General features: G+C 35.8%; 1 protein-coding gene across 2 annotated transcripts in view; it reads right to left on the bottom strand.

Moving 5' to 3' along the window:
* RADX (RPA1 related single stranded DNA binding protein, X-linked) overlaps positions 1-23,506 on the bottom strand; it is a 101,438-nt gene that overhangs the window by 57,274 nt on the left and 20,658 nt on the right. For both annotated transcript variants that reach the window (XM_086389676.1, XM_086389674.1), the window contains exons 3-9: positions 23,099-23,291; positions 11,633-11,738; positions 11,343-11,434; positions 11,113-11,235; positions 8,089-8,193; positions 6,582-6,746; positions 5,248-5,408 (exon numbers count right to left, since the gene is read on the bottom strand). In XM_086389676.1, the coding sequence (XP_086245802.1) occupies positions 5,248-5,408; positions 6,582-6,746; positions 8,089-8,193; positions 11,113-11,235; positions 11,343-11,434; positions 11,633-11,738; positions 23,099-23,291 (945 nt within the window). The remainder of the gene's footprint in view (positions 1-5,247; positions 5,409-6,581; positions 6,747-8,088; positions 8,194-11,112; positions 11,236-11,342; positions 11,435-11,632; positions 11,739-23,098; positions 23,292-23,506) is intronic.

Here is a 23,506-nt window from a genome sequence, read left to right on the forward strand (position 1 = left end):
GAATACAGAAAGGCCACCCCAATCACAGCAATAGAAACAAGATGAAGAGACAGAGGAATACCCAGCAGGTAAAGGAACAGGATAAATGCCCACCAAAACAAACAAAAGAGGAAGAGATAAGGAATCTACCTGATAAAGAATTCTGAATAATGATAGGGAAAATGACTCAAAATATTGACAAAAAAATGGAATCACAGATAAATAGCCTGGAGACAAGGACTGAGAAGATGGAAGAAAAGTTTAACAAGGACCTAGAAGAAATAAAAGAGAGTCAATATATAATGAATAACACAATAAATAAGATCAAAAACACTCTGGAGGCAACAAATTGTAGAATAAGGGAGGCAGAAGATAGGATTAGTGAAGTAGAAGATAGAATGGTAGAAATAAATGAATCAGAGAGGAAAAAAGAAAAACGATTTTAAAGAAATGAGGAAAATCTCAGAGACCTCCAGGACAATATTAAATGCCCCAACATTGAATCATAGGAGCCCCAGAAGAAGACGACAAAAAGAAAGACAATGAGAAAATACTTGAGGAGATAATAGTTGAAAACTTCCCTACAATGGGGAAGGAAATAATCACCCAAGTCCAAGAAACCCAGAGAGTCCCAAACAGGATAAACCCAAGGCAAAACACCCCAAGACACATACTAATCAAATTAACAAAGTCAAACACAAAGAACAAATATTAAAAGCACCAAGGGAAAAACAACAAATAACACACAAGGGGATTCCCATAAGGATAACAGCGGATCTTTCAATAGAAACTCTTCAGGCCAGGAGGGAATGGCAGGACATACTTACAGTGATAAAATAAAATAAACAACAGCCCAGATTACTGTACCCAGCAAGGATCTCATTCAAATATGAAGGAGAAATCAAAAGCTTTACAGACAAGCAAAAGCTGAGAGAATTCAGCATCACCAAACCAGCTCTCCAACAAAAGCTAAAGGATCTTCTCTAGACAGGAAACACAGAAAGGGTGTATGAACTCAAACCCAAAACAACAAAGTAAATGGCAATGGGATCATACTTATCAGTAATTACCTTAAATATAAATGGGTCGAATGCCCCAACCAAAAGACAAAGCCTGACTGAATGGATACAAAAAAAAGACCACTATATATGTTGTCTACAAGAGACCCACTTCAAAACAGGGGACACATACAGACAGAAAGTGAAGGGCTGGAAAAAGATATTCCATGCAAACACAGACCAAAAAAAGCAGGAGTAGTAATACTCATATCAGATAAAATGGACTTTAAAACAAAGGCTGTGAAAAGAGGCAAAGAAGGACACTACATCATGATCAAAGGATCAATCCAAGAAGAAGATAAAACAATTATAAATATATATGCACCCAACATAGGAGCACCACAATATGTAAGACAAATGCTAACAAGTATGAAAGGGGACATTAACAATAACACAATAATAGTGGGAGACTTTAATACCCCACTCACACCTATGGATAGACAACTAAACAGAAAATTAACAAGGAAACACAAACTTTAAATGATACAATAGACCAGTTAGACCTAACTGATATCTATAGGACATTTCATCCCAAAACAATGAATTTCACCTTTTTCTCAAGCGCACACAGAACCTTCTCAAGGATAGATCACATCCAGGGCCATAAATCTAGCCTTGGTAAATTAAAAAAAAAACTGAAATGATTCCAAGCATCTTTTCTGACCACAATGCAGTAAGATTAGATCTCAATTACAGGAGAAAAACTATTAAAAATGCCAACATATGGAAGCTGAACAACACGCTGCTGAATAATCAACAAATCACAGAAGAAATCAAAAAAGAAATCAAAATATGCATAGAAACGAATGAAAATGAAAACACAACAATCCAAAACCTGTGGAACACTGTAAAAGCAGTTCTATGGGGAAGGTTCATAGCAATACAGGCATACCTCAAGAAACAAGAAAAAAGTCAAATAAATAATCTAACTCTACACCTAAAGCAACTAGAAAAGGAAAAAATGGGTTAGTAGAAGGAAGAAATCTTAAAAATTAGGGCATAAATAAATGCAAAAGAAACAAAAGAGACCATAGCAAAAATCAACAAAGCCAAAAGCTGGTTCTTGGAAAGGATAAATAAAATTGACAAACCATTAGCCAGACTCATCAAGAGACAAAGGGAGAAAAATCAAATCAATAAAATTAGAAATGAAAATGAAGAGATCACAACAGACTACACAGAAATACAAAGGATCATAAGAGACTACTATCAGCAATTATATGCCAATAAAATGGACGACGTGGAAGAAATGGACAAATTCTTAGAAAAGTACAACTTTCCAAAACTGGAGCAGGAAGAAACAGAAAATCTTAACAGACCCATCACAAGCACGGAAATTGAAACAGTAATCGGAAATCTTCCAGCAAACAAAAGCCCAGGTCCAGACGGCTTCACAGCTGAATTCTACTAAAAATTTAGAGACGAGCTAACACCTATCCTACTCAAACTCTTCCAGAAAATTGCAGAGGAAGGTAAACTTCCAAACTCATTCTATGAGGCCACCATCACCCTAATACCAAAACCTGACAAAGATGCCACAAAAAAAGAAAACTATAGGCCAGTATCACTGATGAACATAGATGCAAAAATCCTTAACAAAACTCTAGTAATCAGAATCCAACAGCATATTAAAAAGATCATACACCATGACCAAATGGGCTTTATCCCAGGGATGCAGGAATTCTTCAATATCTGCACATCAATCAATGTAATACACCATATTAACAAATTGAAAAATAAAAGCCATATGATCATCTCAATAGATGCAGAGAAAGCCTTTGACAAAATTCAACATCCATTTATGATAAAATCTCCCCAGAAAGCAGGAATAGAAGGAACATACCTTAACTTAATAAAAGCTATATATGACAAACCCACAGCAAACATTATCCTCAATGGTGAAAAACTGAAAGCATTTCCTCTAAAGTCAGGAACAAGACAAGGGTGCCCACTCTCACCACTACTATTCAACATAGTTTTGGAAGTTTTGGCCACAGCAATCAGAGCAGAGAAAGAAATAAAAGGAATCCAGATTGGAAAAGAAGAAGTAAATCTCTCACTGTTCGGAGATGACATGATCCTCTACATAGGAAACCCTAAAGACTCCACCAGAAAATTACTAGAGCTAATCAATGAATATAGTAAAGTTGCAGGATATAAAATCAACACACAGAAATCCCTTGCATGCCTATACACTAATAATGAGAAAATAGAGAAATTAAGGAAACAATTCCATTCACCATTGCAACTAAAAGAATAAAATACTTAGGAATATATCAACCTAAAGAAATTAAAGACCTATATATAGAAAACTATAAAACACTGGTGAAAGAAATCAAAGAGGACACTAATAGATGGAGACACTAATAGATGGAGAAATATACCATGTTCATGGATCAGAAAAATGAGTATACTACCCAAAACAATCTATAGATTCAATGCAATCCCTATCAAGCTACCAACAGTATTTTTCACAGAGCTAGAACAAATAATTTCACAATTTGTATGGAAATAAAAAAAAAAAACTCAAATAGCCAAAGCAATCTTGAGAAGTAAGAATGGAACTGGAGGAGTCAACCTGCCTGACTTCAGGCTCTACTACAAAGCCACAGTCATCAAGACAGTATGGTACTGGCACAAAGACAGAAATATAGATCAATGGAACAAAATACAAAGCCCAGAGATAAATCCACGCACCTATGGCCACCTTATCTTTGACAAAGGAGGCAAAAATATACAGTGGAGAAAAGAATCTCTTTAACAAGTGGTGCTGGGAAAACTGGTCGACCACTTGTAAAAGAATGAAAGTAGAACACTTTCTAACACCATGCACAAAAATAAACTCAAAATGGATTAAAGATCTAAATGTAAGACCAGAAACTATAAAACTCCTAAAGGAGAACATAGGCAAAACACTATCCGACATAAATCACAGCAGGATCCTCTATGACCCACCTCCCAGGATAGTGGAAATAAAAGCAAAAATAAACAAATGGGACCTAATTAAAATTGAAAGCTTCTGCACAAAAAAGGAAACTCTAAGCAAGCTGAAAAGAGAGCCTTCAGAATGGGAGAAAATGATAGCAAATGAAGCAACTGACAAAGAACTAATCTCAAAAATATACAAGCAACTCCTGCAGCTCAATTCCAGAAAAATAAACGACCCAATCAAAAAGTGGGCCAAAGAACTAAACAGACATTTCTCCAAAGAAGACATACAGATGGCTAACAAACACATGAAAAGATGCTCAACATCACTCATTATCAGAGAAATGCAACTCAAAACCACAATGAGGTACCATTTCATGCCAGTCATAATGGCTGCTATCCAAAAGTCTACAAGCAATAAATGCTGGAGAGGGTGTGGAGAAAAGGGAACCCTCTTACACTGTTGGTGGGAATGCAAACTAATACAGCCACCATGGAGAACCATGTGGAGGTTCCTTAAAAAACTGGAAATAGAACTGCCTTATGACCCAGCAATCCCACTACTGGTCATACACAGCGAGGAAACCATAATTGAAAGAGACATGTGTACCCCAGTGTTCATCGCAGCACTGTTTATAACAGCCAGGACATGGAAGCAACCTAGATGTCCATCAGCAGATGAATGGATAAAAGAGCTGTGGTACATACACACAATGGAGTATTACTCAGCCATTAAAAAGAATACATTTGAATCAGTTCTAATGAGGTGGATGAAACTGGAGCCTATTATACAGAGTGAAGTAAGCCAGAAGGAAAAACATCAGTACAGTATACTAACGCATATATATGGAATTTAGAAAGATTGTAACAATGACCCTATATGCGAGACAGCAAAAGAGACACAGATGTATAGAACAGTCTTTTGGACTCTGTGGGAGAGGGAGAGGGTGGGATGACTTGGGGGAATGGCATGGAAACATGTATAATATCATATATGAAGCAAATTGCCAATCCAGGTTCGATACAGGATCCTTAGGGCTGGTGCACTGGGATGACCCGGAGGGATGGTATGGGGACAGAGGTGGGAGGGGGGTTCAGGATGGGGAACACGTGTACACCCATGGCAGATTCATGTTGATGTGTGTCAGAACCAATACAATATTGTAAAGTAATTAGCCTCCAGTTAAAATAAATAAATTTAAATTAAAAAAAGATATAAATCTAATTGTGGTTACAATCAGAGTGCTTTCAGAGATATACTATTAATTCTCTGCCACCATACCCGTAGTGTTTCAGATGCTGAGGCACTTTGAGTTGCACTGTGATGTGGAACATACTTTATAACCGTAATTATTCCCTGAATTGCAATGCGCTTTTGTTCCCTATACTGCAGATATTCAATCTCCACCTTTACTTCACTTATAGCTGTCAAGAGTGATTCAACTGCAAAAGAGTAATTCCAAGGAAATTGTAAGTTTTAAAGAACTGAAATTACAAAAACAAGAATTAGATTTGCAATGTAATTTCACAACATGAAAATTATAAACTTGCTAATAACTTAAATATGTGAGACTTTGTGTTTATATTTGGCATCCCCTTAGGTGATGTTGGTAAAACTGGCAAAATACATTTCAGTTAAATTGTTATACCGTCTTCTAGTCTGGTGTCTTAATTTGAAACAGAAATTTTACATATTGAATGCAATTTATATATCATACTTCAAACTATAAAGTGTTGCTTAGCCATTGCATAGAAGCACACATGTTAATATTTTCTATATTCTATATGCTATATATAGCATATACTACATATTGCTGGCATTATGAAGTATAGAAGGATGCCAATATTTAGCTAATGATAGATCAGTATTTCAAAGTTTCTTTTTTTCCAAAGCTGTGAAATTATCTCACAGCTTTTCAAAAAGAATATATGCTAAACTTTTCAACTATCATATTTTAAGTCTACTAAAATAAATTAATGTCTCTCATCAGTACTTATTCTGAATCTCACTAATTTTGATATCATTTTTATTTAAAGGTGGAGCCTCAGCCATGTTATATCCAATACACAGTCATCCACAAGTTTTGCAATACACATATCTATAAGTTTTGCAAACCTTCAGATACAAAGAGCCAACTGTAATCACTGTATATCCCTTATGTAAGGCATTTGAACATCTGAAGATTTACGTATCCATGGGGCTCCTTGAACCAATCCCCTATGGATACCAAGGGATATCTATGTATCATTTCATAAAAGTGGCCTAATACAGTTATATCTTGGTATCAAATTGTCCAATGTATCCTTTCATAGGTTTAATTTAAATAATATTATAAGAGTTGGGATCTACCAACTCAGATTTGATCTCAAAGACCTTAAATCAAGATATCTCCATTTAGTCAGTCTATATTCCTTTTTCTTTACAGCCTAATAAAATCAAAATATCCTTTATGGGACATGACATATGTTTTTATATCTTTATAAAGATCAAATTATTAACAGTGAGTATTGCTACACTCTGGCCTACTCAAATTAAAGAGTAAAGATGACTAAATGACAAGGCATATACCATACATATAGCATATAATCATAAACGACTAGTAATTTCATCAGTACCTTTAAGAGAACTACTATACTTCCAAAATGTCTCTGGCACTGGTGGATAGGGGTAATATCCACCTATAACAGTATTCTTCCCTTCTCCAGAATCGTTCTTCTCTTTAACCCACTGGATAAAGTTTTTTACCTTGGCATCATCGTTTTGCAGCTGGCCTTTATGACCTCATTGCACGAAGGGTAAAAAATAAGGGAAAAAAAAAATAAATCACTGTAGTAAACCGCCTGGACTTTTTTGTGTATAAAAACATTTTAATATAAGATCAATCTCATGTCACCAAGAAAAGAAGTCAACTTATTCACTATGTAGCACATAATTATACTGAATATGCATACAAAATTATCAAAGATGGTAAATAAATCCTAAATCTAGAAGGAAATCAAACATACTACAGTTTCTGTGGACTACACTGTAGCTGTCTGTAGGATACCAAAAAAAGCCAGAAGAAAAAGAAAACTAATAGTCTGGACTTTTCTAGCTATCCAACTGGTTAGCATCTTCTTAGAAAACCAATTTTTATGTATTAACCTGAAGGTATGATAGCACATATGAACTAAATTTTCTGTGAATATAGCTCAGCATTTAAACTCATGCTTTTGAAATGTACTTAAGTGTCATTTACATCTGATATTATTAGTATATTTTAGATCTGATATTATTCATATTTATAAAATGAGGTATAAACAAAGATGTGTATTACATCCTTCCTAGCACTCTTCTTTGACAAATTTCCTAATTACCAAGATGGTAGCATTCTAGTAAGTAAAACATTCCACAGTACTCTCTCATTCGTCTGATTTTTTTGCCCACATTATCAGAGAGAATGGAAAAAAATAATAAACTTATAGATAAGCAGTGAGACTTTGCTTGCTATGTTAAGTAAAATGCAAGTCTGGGAACCAAAATTTAACATACATTTTCATTTTAACATTTTAAAACTACTGTTAGTTGAATCCTTATTGTGATACAGGGCCAAACAAGTCTTCAATCTGTGAAGCCATTTATGATTATCTAACTTAACATTAAGCAGGAATTAAAGTTAACCAAAGGACATAAAATTCTCCAGAAATTCTTCAGAAAGTCAGAAAATTGTTGCTTGAATTGTAAATCATCTCGAAGCAACAGATTTCATAGGCTGTATATTCTTTGTTGGGGCCTCCTGGTGGCTCAGATGGTAAAGAATCTGCCTGCAATGCAGAAGACCCGGGTTCGATCCCTGGGTTAGGAAGATCCCCTGGAGAAGGGAATGGCAACCCACTCCAGTATTCATGCCTGGAGAACCCCATGGACAGAGGAGCCTGGTGGGCTAGTCCATGGGGTTGCAAACAGGCAGGTACGACTGAGCAACTACTGTGCACACACACACTTACTCTTTGTTAAACCAATCTTATAGTGAAGGAGTTCAAAATAAGGCTATCTTGTGGTTGAATGTTATAATAAAATTTAATTTAATGAAGAGAAAATATATTAGATTTCCAATTAAATATATACAAAGAAATTGCTTACCAGTCATAAATATGTGACTCTCGTTTGTGGTGGTGAGGTAAAGCAGTTTAGGTACTTGATCATCATTTCTGACAACTTTCAGCTGTGTACACGTGAAATATGTCACTGCAGGAAAAGAAAATACTTATGAAATTATTTATGCATTTCAAAGGGAAATACCTAGATCACAATCTAACAGAGTACTTCTCAAGTTTTACTGAACTCAGGAATCACTTGGGATAATTGTTAAAATGTAAATTCAGATTCAGTAGTTTTAGTGTGGGGCCTGAAATTCTTTGCTTAGTGAGATCTTAGCACTAGTGATACTAGTGCTGTTAGCCCTTTGACCACACTTGGAGCAACAAGGATCTAACACTTTTCCTTTAGCAAGTATTAATACAGCAGCTGCACATAACCGAAGGCCCTGCTTGCTGGACAGCTGAAGAGTGAAAGTCTTTTAATTGGCCACACAACTGAGTGTGAACCGTTATTTCCTACAGAGAAAAAAAAAAAACTGAGCTTCTCCATGTTTTCACTGATTAACCCAATCTAACCTTGATCCCCGAAATTACTCTCACTCTTTCCATCAGATAGGGCTACACACTATTAATGTGAACTTGTTTATGCAAGTGTTTTAATTGTGTTTATCTCAATTAGACTTTAAATCTCAAAGACAGGGCTTCTACCACATATTCTTTTCTGTTGGCTTTCCTCACCAACTAGATAGACTAAAAAGAATCCTTGAAAATGAGATTATCATGTCTTCAGATTTCAACCACTTTCAAAAGCTATCAACTGTTTTGTAACTATCAGGTTATTTAGGAAGAGTTTACTTATGCAAAAATATCTTTAAAATTTTAACTTATATGTCCCAAAACAGTTGTCTTACAAATCAGGAAATGAAGAAATAAATATAAATACTTGCAATTTCCTATCAACAGTAAGCTCTCATTTGAGAATAAATATTTTCCTAGAGCATGATAATATCTATAAATTCATTTCCTGTATCTCTCATTTACTAGTTCTTTATTTTGGAGCAATGAAAAGAAAGAAAATCTGTTCAAATGACTAAGAATAATTCTCTTGATTTATACAGTTTTTCATTTATTTCAAAAATTATACAAAGATGTGAGTATTCATTATTAAAGATGCTGACATAAGCATACTAAAGAAATCTCTAATTCTAAGTTCATGGTTGCTAAAAATAAGATATTTGAACCTAACACCTTCTAGCTGTTTAAAATCTCTCTTGACCTTTATTTCCTCACCCATAAATTTGTAAAAACATCACCTCTTTAAAAGGTAACTGTAAGTACAAAATTAAGTAACATCTATGAGCAACTAATATATAGTAAGCAGTGAAAAAGTTTTCCCCTTAGTTCTTCACTTTCCTTAATGAAAAGTAAAAAAAGTGGCCCTGGGCCGGTGGTGCCCCAGCGTGCACACACCATGGGCCTTCCACAGCACCATGTATCGCCAAAGCCTGTGATTCTGAGCACACACATATAAAGTAAAACAGATGTCCTACTACCAAAGGATTCTGGTACTGTTCCAGAAGATCCTTAGTTATGTTCTCCTTCATAGGTCTGAAGCTTCCTTAATATTCACCATTTATTTCACAATTTTTTCCTTCACTCTTGGTCAAAAGATGAAAATGAATAGTGATTGTTGTCAACTCTTGTACTAGAGTAAATCTCACTAGGCTCCATATAAACTTTTCTTAAAAGATATATTTCATGTTTCCATAAGAAATAGAATGTGACTACATGTCAACACGTCTGTGAAAAATCATTTGCCAAAACCTGTGTCAGTTAGCTATTAAAACAGCTATAGTGGCTATAAAGAGAGAGGGATCTGGCCATAAAACCCATCTAAATTGTCATGAGCGATCATCACTATCAACCATCTATGCCCTGAGAGAAGTTATATGAAAGGTCATAGCCCCACTTACCTTGGAAACCTGTACCTCGGTTTTGGTCAAAATTCTCTTTCTGCTCTCCCCTCCAATCATAGTTGGGGTAATGTTTAGTTCTATTCATATACATATATTTTAAAATTTTAATCTCACAAGCATAAGGTGGATTCTAATGAAGTAATATCTGAATAGTGGGTAATACCATTTTACAATAGAGAATAAAGGGGTAGCAGAACAGCCCTGTATATGGTCTCTAGATATCCTGATGTTCTACCATTTCTATGTTGTTGTCGATCAAAAAAAAAAAAATACATGTAGTCAAGATTGGGAATTTCCTCAATTTTGGCAAGCATTTAACAATCAGTATTTCATTCATATACTTATTTGGAAAATAGCTCACCATATCTAAAATAGCTTTATGTTACAAATTCAAACAAGGAAAAATTTCACTGAAGTTGTTATAAGAAAGTATTAAATATATTTTTCCTCATCAAAATAGATTTGTAGACTAAGTTGTTACATAAAATACATAGTAGGACATACTTTAAATGTCTTGAAAGTAGTGGAAAAAATACCTATGTATATGAATAAATATAAGGGGAAAAACCAACACCAAAGTAAGTAAAATATTGACCAGGTGGTATAACACCATTAACCTAATATTAATTTCATACTCAAATGACATCATACTTACCACTGTCATTATTTAATTACATAGTTTCCCAATCCTCTACCAGTTAATTCTACATTAGTAAAGTCTTCATTGTCTTAAATGGGGTCTATTAATTCAGTTTCCAAACGGATACAAAGGAAATGGTCTATGCTTTAGTTTCACAGAATTTCAAGTTTTTATGTCTAAAATGCTAAAAGTGAGAATTAATAAGAGCACCTGTTTTCTGAAAAACTAGTTTCAATCCCAAATTAATTCTGAATAGAAAACCAGAAGACAGTTAATATCTATAATACCACTTATAATATTAATATAGAAAAAAATTTATATGTGCTATCAGATTGCTTGAATTTGCTAGCTCAGTATCATGGCATTCTGTAAGTTAGTATACTCTACTATTTTTTTCAGTTAATGATCCCATTTCCAAATATAAAATGATAATAATATTTGAACTGAGTACTTGGGTAAATATGTTCAAAGATTTCTGGCTGAGATGTTGAAAACAGCTCCACTATAAATGGTTGTTCTGAAGTCCCGTCAGCAATGTGAATCCAGCGATATGACCAAAAATCTTCACGGCTATCTATATGGATAGAATATTAGAATAAATGAAGACAATGGATTATGCACATATGAACACAGAATTATTCACTGAAATACATTTTATGACTTTCAATATCAGAAGCTTACCCTTCTTTTTTGACCGCTGGACCCTTCCTACAAAAACCAAAACTCCAATAACATCACAGATATAATTATTTGGCATCTTATCCAGTTCTGATCTAAAAGAAGGAAAATTATTAAATAGATATTTTATTTTTAAATAGCAAAAAAGCATTCTACAAATACGAATGAAAATACATATCTATTTAACTGCTACAGCATAATTTGGGGTAGATTTTGAGCAAATTATAATACCTTGTTTCAGTGACTAACAGTGAAAATTCATATTTGAGATATTTTACAAGAATCTATTTTACCTTGTAACAAAACGGTGATTTAATTTTGGCAATCTCCATTCTGGTTTCACCTGCTTTTCTGGGATGATAGTTATATTAGGAAAATCTCGAATATTCAGGCAGATTTCTGAAAAAGAAATATATTACTTTAATATGATATACATATAAAATAATATACACATGTATATATCACACAGCAAAAAATAGATTGAATGCTTTGAGTCCACCACTAAACCTAAGAACTAGATCATTTTCAATAGCTTTCTTCTATCTATTCTGACATTATCACATCCACTTATCTTTGTGTTTTACCATATACTTAAATTTTTAAAAAGGTTTAAAAAAAATCACTTAAGTGTTTTTGCCCAAATAGTACACTATTTGGATTTGTTTTTGAACTTTAAATGAATGGAGTAACACCATAATGTAGTATTCTAGGGCTACTTTTTTCCCCACCTAACATTATGGTCTTAAAATTCATCCATGCAGCTGCGTGTAGCATTTTTTTTTTTCTCCTTTCTACTGCGAATAATGTTCCAGGGCGTTGATATACTACAATTTTATTTACTCTTGATCATATTGCTGGACATATGGGTTATTTCCAGCTTTTGTCATAACAAACAGTAACTATGAATTTTTTTCGACATATCTCCTTGTACACACAGGCAAATACTTTCTAAGGTATTATATCCAGAAGGGAAAACCTGGATTATAAAATATGCAAATGTTCCACTGTATAGGATGAAGAATTTGCTCAGTCATGTCCGACTCTTTGTGACTCCAGGGACTGTAGGAGCCTACCATGCTCCTCTGTCCATGGGATTTTCTAAGCAAGAGTACTGGAGTGGGTTGCCATTTCCTTCTCCAGAGGATCTTCCCAAACCAGGGATCGAACAAGGGTCTCTAACATTGTAGGCAGATGCTTTACTGTCTGAGCCACCAGGGAAGTCACTCTATAGGATAATTCCAAACTATTCTAAAGTAGTATTTATTAACTCTTCACTTAGTTTATTAATATTATAAATATTTATTAATATTTACTAAATATTAAATATTAAACTATTAACAGTTTCAGCAGCAATGTACAAGAATTCCATTGAGCCACATCCTCTCAAAATTTTGGTTCTGTTAAATTTATTTATTTATTTATTTTGGCTGTACCACGCAGCATATGGAATCTTAGTTCCCTGACCAGGGATTGAACCTGTGACTCCTGCAGTGGAAGCACAGAGTCTTAATCTCTGGACAGCCAGGGAAATTCCTAACTTTCTTATTTTTTGTCAATCTAATGATACAAAATGGCAATTTGTTGTGGTCTTATTTTGTACTTCTCTTACGACTAATTATGTTCAACATTTCATATACCTATAGTTCATCTATGCATCCTCTTTAGTGAAATACTCCTAATATTTTTGAACATTTTTTCTACTGGATTGCCTTTTTCTTATTTGTATTAGTTGTTTATATATATTGCATACCTTTGTTGATTATACTATTGCAAATATCTTCACCCAGTTTTTGAATTTTTGGGGGTGTCTTTTGATGGACAAAAGTTCTTAATTTTTGTTTTATCCTTTAAAAACTATTTTATTTATTTATTTGGCTCTGCTGGGTCTTAGTTGCAGCATGCAGGATCTTTTTTACCTGTGGCATTTAAACTCTTAGCTGTGGCATGTGGGATCTAGTTTCCCGATTAGGAATAGAACCTGGGCCCTCTACACTGGGAGCATGGAGTCAGCCATTGGACCACCAGGGAAGTCCCAGAAGTTCTTAATTTTAATGTAGTTAAGCTTATTAATCTTTCTTTTATGGTTACCATTTCTTTGTGCTATCCACAAGATGCTTCCTTATCCTAAAGGCAAACAGATACTTTCTGTAAGTTCTTCTAAAAGTTTTGCCTATCATATTTAAGCATTTGATATCTCTGGCATTGATTTTTATAGCTGTGATATAGGAATATAATGTCATTTTTTTTCTCTTCATATTGTATGCTCAGTCGTGTCCAACTCTGTGACCCCATGGACTGTAGTCCACCAAGTTCCTCTGTCCATGAGGTTTTCCAGGCAAGAATACTGGAGTGGGTTGACATTTCCTCCTCCAGGGAATCTTCCCAAGCCAGGAATGAAACCTGCATCTCCTGCATCAGCAGGCAGATTCTTTACCACTATGCCACTATTACTCTTAATAGAATTTATCTAAAGCTCTTATTTCATTTACATTTTCTGTCCTTAAAATTTTCTTCATACCAAGTTCCTTTCCTTGCTGACAAATTTGTAATAACAAACATTAATTTCAGATATTAATTTGATTCTAAATACTTCCCAGCTCATGTGAGCCTGAAACTCACTTAGCTTAATTTCTTTTGTATTTTGAATTGTTTGGTTTGTAAGTACTTACTTTTATTTAAGCCAATTAAATAGAGCTCTTTTACAAATCAACCAAGGCAATGTTATCCAAAGTCAAAGATACATATACACACACAGAGACCTTAGTTCTTATTTTAAGATTTCAGTCCTGAGTCAGGTTCAGCAATGTAAAACCCATCAGTTTACAAAAGAAGTTGCATTAAAATTGGGTTTCTGACAGATGAAACAAGTCAGATTCACTTGGCTAGATGGCTAAATATTTGCAGAAAAAGCATTTAGGATTTCTGTTTACCTTGGACAAGCCAACTTCTAGTTTACCCCCTCTAAAATTTGCATTTTAAGAGACAGCAGAGATGAGTGGTCCTGAGAAGACCAGATAGGACACTTGCATCTCAAAGATACAGGCAAGTTCTTCCTAGGATGACTTTGTTTCCCTTTTTGAAAATATTTACAAGCCTCTTAAGATAAACATGGAAGATTTGGGAAGTGGTAAAAGGATTGGTGGGTTTTGGATTAATTTTGGAGCCAACCTTCTGGTCCTGTAAAGATTACATTTGTAAAACAAGGATAGTTTTGTTTTTCCTTTTTTTAAAAAAAAAGAATTGTGTGGCTACCTCAATGAAACTGAAGGACTGACATACCAATTTACCTATGTTGGAAAGTTTTTCCCTTTCTAGCTTAGGGAAGAAGGCCTCTTGGGAAGGCTCAGAGGCAACACTTAGCCTCCTGTAAATCAATCTGGACCAAGGGGGAAAGAGGTGACGGTAATAGGAAAGATAGGCTGAGGAATCCACCTCATAGTCTTGCCAGGAAGGCAGCGGCCAGGGAAAAGTGGGCTCAGTGTTATGCTTGAACCAGATGTGTCTGGCATTGCACGGAAGTTGTCTTGTTGGGGGTGGATACCCTATTAGCCTGGTCCATTCCATGATCCCCCTTATCCTGTCAAGGGAGTCTTCAAGCAGCAGGCACCCTAATGGCTTTTAAGTGCCTGACCTGTGCTTGCACAATTTTAATTGGCCTGGTTCTCAACTTAAGGCAGAAGGAAAGGAGAGCCTTCACTTGCTTGGGTGGCAGATACTGTGGCACAGTGGGCTGCAGGGCCTTTGGAACACACCAGAGAGTAACCCTGGCCAGAGTTCCTCAATTGCTTCCATAGCCACTAGCCTGTTCACAGGGATTTGAGGAGAAAGAAACAAGAAAACGTAGAGGAAGCCTTACAGGAAGCAGTTAGTACCAGATGTCTGTGCGTTACCAAAGTAACCAGAATAAACCAAAACCTAGCCAGCCAGAGTCACATTAACATGGCTTCCCAGTTCCATTAGACCTGTGACCTTTATCCAAAAGGTCAGAGTTTTCAAAACACATACATACATACATACATACATACATACCAACACACAAACACAGAATGTCCTAGGAAGATAAGATAGAACATTTACATCTCAAAGACAGAAATCCAAGTTTCCCCCTAGAAAGCCTTTGTTAAAGTTTCATCAAGTTTCTGTTTTCTCCTCATTGGATCATAATGATAGGTCTACCAATCACTTAGGATTTTTCCTAGGGGACTTGGAGATGGAACCTTAAAGGAAGCAATTAGTACAAAATATCTGTGCACTCAAAGCAAACAAACCACACCAAATCACGCCTGCAGGAAGTTACCCCAAAAAAGCAAATGGCAAAGAGATGCCCAGAAATTCAAAAAACCAAATGGCAAGAATGCCCCAAATGTGACTTCCAAGTCCCACTAAGCCTGTGACATTTGTGCAAAGCAGTGCCTTACAAACTGGGTGCCCTGTCTACAGGGAGAAACCCCTGAACTGGAACTGCATCAGTTCCTCAAATGGAAAACATCAAGAGACCTCAAGGTGCACCTTGGGGGACTTATCAAAATCCTAATGGGTGTCTCAATACACCAGATGCCCTCTTTCTGATCCTCCAGTATTTAGTGTTTTCTCAAGAGTGAAAGTTAGGGATGACACAGACTAGAGAAGAGAAGGTGTCCTTAAGGTGAAAGAAACCTTGCCAGGGCAGCCTCTCCCCCATTCTCTGCTGCATCCTTGAAGGTCCACAGCAGAGTCTGTGGGTCAGGTGTGACTGGGGCTTTGCCCTATGGCAGAAGTCTCTGGCTTACACACCCACCAGCTAGTCAGCTCCAGTCCTGGGACACCTCCATACCAAGCAGCTGCTGCTGCTGCTAAGTCGCTTCAGTTGTGTACAACTCTGTGCGACCCCATAGACAGCAGCCCACCAGGTTCCCCCATCCCTGGGATTCTCCAGGCAAGAACACTGGAGTGGGTTGCCATTTCCTTCTCCAAGCAGCTATTCCTGCAGTAACCCAGGCCCACCCACCAGCAGGCTGGCACTAGCCATGGACCCACTCGACAATCCCATCCCTTGCCCAGGGACTGGCTCCCACCTTCCAGTGGCTAGCAGCCTCCACACAAGGTAGGGTCTGGCAGCCAACTAGGCCAGGGGTGCCCTGCCTACCAGCATGTCCACAGTAGTCATTCACAATAGGAAGGCTCACACAACCGGCATAGGAGGCACCCCTAAGCATATAGCCCTTGTGATCCATGCTTATATGGTCAATTAATCCATGACAAAGGAGGCAAGAATGGGGAAAAACAGCCTCTTCAATAAATGACATTGGGAATATTGGACAGCTCTATGCAAAAGAATCAAACTGGACTACTTTCTCACACCATATACAAAGATAAAACTCAAAATGGATTAAAGGCTTAAATGTAAGACCTAAAACCCTAAAACTTCTAAAAGTTAAAAAATAAAAAATAAAAAAAAAAAGAAAACAGAGGCCCTGTGCTCTCTGACATTGGTCTTAGCATATATTTTTGGATCTGTCTCCTCAGGCAAGGGAAATAAAAACAAAAATAAACAAATGTGACCACGTCAAACTTTTGCAAAGCAAAGTAAACTATCAACAAAATGAAAAGAGAGCCCATTGAAGGGAGAAGGTGTTTACAAATGATAATTCAATAAGGGGTTAATATCCAAAATAGACAAATAATTTATACAAATACTAAAGAAAAAAAAAACTAAATTAAAAGCTGGGAAGAGGACCTGAATAGATATTTATTTTTCTCAGACAACACAAAGATGTCCAATGGACATGAAAAGATGCATTACATCACTAATCATTAGGAAACTGCAAATCAAAACCATAATGAGATACCACCACACACCTGTTAGAATGGCTATCATCATAAAAGACAACAAATAACAGATGTTGGCAGGTATGTAAAGGAAAGGGTACCTTTGTGCACTGTTGGGATTGTAAATTGATGCAGACCCTACAGACAACAGTATAGAGGTTTCTCAAAAAGTTAAAAACAGAACTACCATATGACCCAGCAATTTTACTTCTGGCTATTTACCTGAAAAAACAAAAACACTAATTCAAAAAGGTATATGCACATCAGTGTTCACTGAAGTGTCATTTACAATAGTCAAGACATGGAAGCAACCTAAATGTCCAATGACAGACTAATGGATAAAGAAGATGTGGTGTGTGACACACACACACACACACACACACACACACACACACACACACACACACAGTGGAATATTACTCAGCCATCAAAAATAATGAAATCTTGCTACTTGAAACATGGATGGATCTAGAGGATATTATGCTACGTGAAATAAGCTAGATAAAGAAATATAAATACCATATGGTCTCACGTATGTGTGGAATCTTAAAATAAATTCAACATACAAAACAAAAACAGATTCACAGATACACAGAATAAATCAGCTGTTGCCAGGGGTTGGGGGATGAAATAGGTGATGGGAATTAAGAGGTACAAACTTGCAGTTATATAATAAAACAAGTAAGCCAAGGGGATGTAATATACAAAATACTGCTACTGCTAAGTCGCTTCAGTCGTGTCCAACTCTGTGCGACCCCATAGACGGCAGCCCACCAGGCTCCTCCGTCCCTGGGATTCTCCAGGCAAGAACACCGGAGTGGGTTGCCATTTCCTTCTCCAATGCAGGAAAGTGAAAAGTCAAAGTGAAGTCACTCAGTCGTGTCCGACTCTTAGCGACCCCATGGACTGCAGCCCACCAGGCTCCTCTGTCCATCGGATTCTCTAGGCAAGAATACTGGCGTGGGTTGCCATGCCTTCCTCTAGGGGATCTTCCCAACCCAAGGATCAAACCAAGGTCTGCTGCATTGCAGGATTCTTTACCATCTGAGCTACTGGGGAAGCCCAAGAATACTGGAGTGGGTAGCCCATCCCTTCTCCGGGGGAACTTTCCAACCCAGGAATCAAATGGGGGTCTACTGCATTGCAGGCAGATTCTTTACCAGCTGAGCTACCCAGGAGGCCAATACATCAACTATACCTCAATAAAAAGCTCTTATGCTTTTAATGGATTTTATCTTCTCACTAGGCAGTGCAGTGGTAAAGAACTGACCTGCCAAAGCGGATTTGATCCCTGGGTTGGGAAGATCCCCTGGAGGAGGAAATGGTAACCCACCCCAGTATTCTTGACTGGAGAATTCCAAGGACAGAGAAGCCTAGTGGGCTAGAGTCCATGGGGTCGCAAAGAATCAAGACACAACTGAGCACACAGGCACTCACACATCCCCACATTGGCAAGGGCAGCCTGTACAACATTAAACAGAAATAGTAATAAGAGACCATCAATGGTCCCCATTTTACAAAGGAGTGTTTCAGGACTTCCTTAGTAGTCCAGTCATTAAGATTCTGCCCTTCTGCTACAGAAGGCTCAGGTTCAATCCCTGGTTGGGGAACTAAGATCTGGTATGACACAAGGCATGACCCCCCAAAAAAAATTTTGGAGTGTTTCTAAATTTTCCCCTTAAGAGTTGTGTTTGTTTTCATTTGGTTTTGCAAACATCCTTTATCAGTTATGGAAAGTTCCTTTTCTTGGTATTTTCTTTTTAAAATTTATGAATGTGTGTAAAATTTTAGCAAATGACTTTTATGGCTCTGCTAGGACAACCTTCTTTAATCTATTAATGTGGCAGTGACACTTGTCTATTTTTGTAAGTAAAATCAACTTTGCATTGCTGGAAAACAATACAGCTTAGTCACAATGTGTAATCATTTTTTTTTTTTTACATATAACAATTCAGTTTGCTAACCTTCAATTTTGTATATCTGTATATATGTTCATAGCTGAAGATAGCCTTTAGTTTTCCACATTCATAAAATTCTTATTTGGTTTTAATTATCAAGGTTATATTGGTAGCAAAGAATAAGTCAGAGAGTATACCTTCTTACTTTATTCTCTAATGATACATTCCTTCGATGTTTGCTAGAATTTGCTTATACAATGATACCTGCCTGGTGAGTGAGTGGTGGGTGTGTGTGTGATTATTTTAAACCTCTGATTCACTTTAATAGTTATAGAACTATCTGGGTTTCTTATTTCTTAATGTCAATGTTTTTCTAAGGATTTGCTATGTAGCAAACAAAGATTAAACCAGAATGAAGATGACTGCTTTCTCATTTTGCCTATTACCAAACATGTGACTACAAAATTCTCTTTTACCTCTTCATATATGAGTGAACAAAGTTTGTATTACATGGTATTACCTTGTACCTAGAAAATAGTTTGCATTTTACAAAGCACTTTCATAGCCATAGTTATTCAGTTATACTCAAGGTCCCTCCCAGCTCTAAAATGCTAGGATTTCAAATGAATTAAAAACTTCCTTCACTCCAAACCCAAAACACCTAAGGTTATTACCTCAATATGTATTATGTAATACAGTCTGAAAATCTCAAGACTTTAAAAGGTTTATCATTTGTGTATGTCAACTGAACACTATTTTGTATAAGATAGGACAGAACAATAAACAAAAAGTCAATATACAAAAATCATACATTGCCAGCAAATATGTCCTTTTTTTTACAACAGAATTTTCATCTTCACAAGCTTCCATTTATTTAGTTTCTTTAAAATTACATTATTTTCTATAACTTACAACTATTATGTGTAAGCATGAAAAAATAAACCAAGCTAAATTACCCCAACGGTTTGTGTTCCAACATCAACACCTAGAAGGCAGTGATAGTATCACAGATCCTTATTTCTGTACTGACCAAACTGACCCTCGCTGCGTACTCTTTCTCATGTGTTCTCTCATAACATTTAAACTACACTGTTCTTATTCCTAACCCTTACTTACGTTTTCTCCAATTCAACCCATTCTCCTACTGTCCAGACCATTCACTCTTTCCTCAACTACATTTCTGTTCATTTCCTCTCCCCTTCCATTCATCCTTTTTTCTTACCGTTTACTGTCAGCAGTCTTTCATGTTAATGTAATTTGTTCATCTTACATATCTGTTACCCTGCTAGACTAATTATTTTTTTAAATTGGAGGATAATTGTTGTGTTGGTTTCTGCTGTACGACAACATGAATCATCTATAAATATACATATATCCCCTCCTTCCTGAGCCTCTTAACCACTCCTTAGGTCATCACAGAGGACCTAGTTGCGCTCCCTGTACTATACAGCAGCTTCCCACTAGCTATCTTTTTTACACAGAGTAATGTATATGTTTCAATGCTACTCTCTTAATTCGTCCTACCCTCTCCTTCCCCCGCTGTGTCCACAGGTTCTCTATCTATGTGCTAGATTAATTCTAAGGGTAGAATTCTATATTACTTATCTTTGTGTTTCCTGTGCCTACCACAGTTCACAGAACTTTTTTTTTCCCTTTAAAAGATGATTAATCACACTGAGATTTTTAAAAATCATAGATCAATAGTTTTCAACCCTGGCTGTACATTAGAATCCATCTGAGGAGTTTCAGAGATACATCAATGTGTGGTCCCCTCCTCAGAATAATTATTAATAATTCAAAATCTCTGAGAGTGGGGTGGTCATGGTTCTTTAAAGCTCCTGAAATGATACTAATATATCAATAGTATTGAGATCCACTTATACAGGAACACTAGGCAAACTATGGCTTATAGATGGCTGCCTGTGTCTTGCACATAAAAGTTTTACTGTAATACAGCTATGCCCATCCATTGCCATATTATCTTTGGTTACTTTCACTCAATAAAGACAGAGCCGAATTGTTGTGAAAGAGATTATACTGCTTATACATCCTATAATATTTACTATTCAGCTATTTATAGAAATAGCTCACTGACCCTTGATGAAGAGGGAAAAAGTCCTGTTACTTATTAAAAAGGTGTGGGATAACAGAGACTGATGCTAACACTGATAAGTAAAACTGTTCTAAAGACTAAACGGTGCATTTTAAACATATTCTCATTAAGGCTCTCATTTTAAAAATGATTTCTGTATTTGTAATTATTCACTTAAAAGTATAAATAGCTTCGCCTAGTGGGCTGCCATCTATGGGGTCGCACAGAGTTGGACACGACTGAAGCGACTTAGCAGCAGCAGCAGCATATCCTAAAAAGAGAGTTTATATTATCAAAATCTGGCCCTATAATTCTGTGTAGCAGAGGTAGCATAGAGCTCAATTCACTTTCACTGCTATGTTTTAATAACTATTTATCTACTGACCACATGCTGTCTATTGCCCACTTTCCATATGTTTTTAAGGTTTAGAAGCAGCTATTAGTACAGACTCATTTCTAGATTTGTCCACAGCCACATAGAAACTGTGATTGAAGTTAATTTTCTTTATATCAGAAAACACTGTATTTAGTAAAAAGAACATTAGGTTAGGTATCAGGAGAACTAGGTTTCAATTTTCACTATGCCAGTGATCAATTATATGACATCAACAAAGTCACTTACCTTATCTGCTATTGACAAAGAATGTCTCAATTTTTACTAAAAAGCAATTTTGTCACTTGGAGATGCATGGTTGTTGGAAAGAATTTATAAATTGGCAGACACAATAATACACGTTTAGAATTAGCTTCCTCTTGCCAACTTTCACTACATTTTCTTAATTAAATCTCAACAGCAATCAGTTTATCTTCTCCTATGATAAAGAGTAATGCGATAATGGACTAGTCGTACCAAATTAATTAATATCTTGTTCACCCAGCCAAATTGATGTCCACCTTCAATAGCCGGTAGACACTAATACAGAATCATATGAAATTGTCCTAAATATATGTTTCGGTAAACAGTGAACAAAGGCTACATTATCTGAACATTCTTTATGTAATTAACCTTAATAGGTCAGCTAGGGAGTTCAGAATACATAGAAATACAGGTCCAGTATAAAACTATGACAAACCAAAAACAGTGCTTAAAACTGTTGACTGATGTGTCCTACAATTTTGAAAAATGGAAATTCAAAGAAGTCATATCCACACCTTAAGCAATCACTTAATATATTAATTCTAATGTTCCCCAAATATTAAGGATGATGCCAAGATATCAATACTGTGATTTCAATACTAATTAGGAAGAGTCCTTTCAAGATTACAATAATTGGCAACATTTGAATACTGATCATAAGTTATATAGCATTATTATATCAACTTTAAATTTCCTAGTTTTGATAACTATACTGTGACCTGTGACTGTGTAATAGAATGTTCTTGTTCTTAGGAAATAGAGAGTAAAATATCACCAAAGTGTTTAGAGGTAAAGGGATATGTATATATGATGGCTGCCACTTATTCTCAAATGGTTCAGAGGTGAGATCTATCTATCTATCTATCTATAGTGGAGAAATGATAAAGTAAATGTTGCCAACTGCTAAATCTGTGTGGTATACAGGAGTTCTTTATACTATTCTTTCAACTTCTGTGTATAAGTTCAAAATTATTTCAAAATAGAATGTTGACAAAAGCCCTGTGAAATGGTACCTTGAAGTAACAAAAACTATATTCAAGTCACTATTTAATATTTTAATACAAAAATGAAAGAAAAGAAAAATAAGTAAATCCAAAGTGGCATTCATTAATCAATAATAAATATCTCAGATGCTTTTCCTTAATAAATGAATAAATACACTTATTAAGTGATTGCTTAAAATTTTTTTATGGATAAAGGAATTTAAAGGTTTGTCAGGTTCTAATAGCTTCAGTAATTTTTAAGTTCTTTTGACTGATATGGTACTTTACAAATTTATACAAACAAAATACTGATAAAATAACAAATTCACTGAATACTTAACCCATTGTAGAAATTAGTTTGATGTGTGGATCCACAGGAAGAGGCTGCATCCTGAATGGATAACTCTTTCTAATAGAATAATTTTGAAGCAGAAGAACTAAACCAACATGCAGACTTTTGTACCACTCAGGACACAGGGTATTCCACATAATCATGGACACTGTGCCTGAGCTGTCAGCAACTTCCAAAAAGGTCTAGGAAAAAAAAAAGTAAAAGCATATTTTACCTAATAAATGCATATTTGTTACTTTTACCTACATGGTGTTCAAATTTTATTTTTTAAGAATGAGGAAGCAAAATTATAGGAGAACCACTGAGTAATTTATGATGTAATATGAGAGACTCTGTAATGATGAAAAGTTATGAAGAACTTTTAGTAATGTGAGAAAAACTTAAGAAAATGTTAAAT

The sequence above is a fragment of the Bos grunniens genome, chromosome X, assembly GCF_055505025.1.
Source record: "Bos grunniens cultivar Pamir isolate PY7600 chromosome X, Bosgru_T2T1.0, whole genome shotgun sequence".
Classification (NCBI taxonomy): Eukaryota; Metazoa; Chordata; class Mammalia; order Artiodactyla; family Bovidae; genus Bos; species Bos grunniens.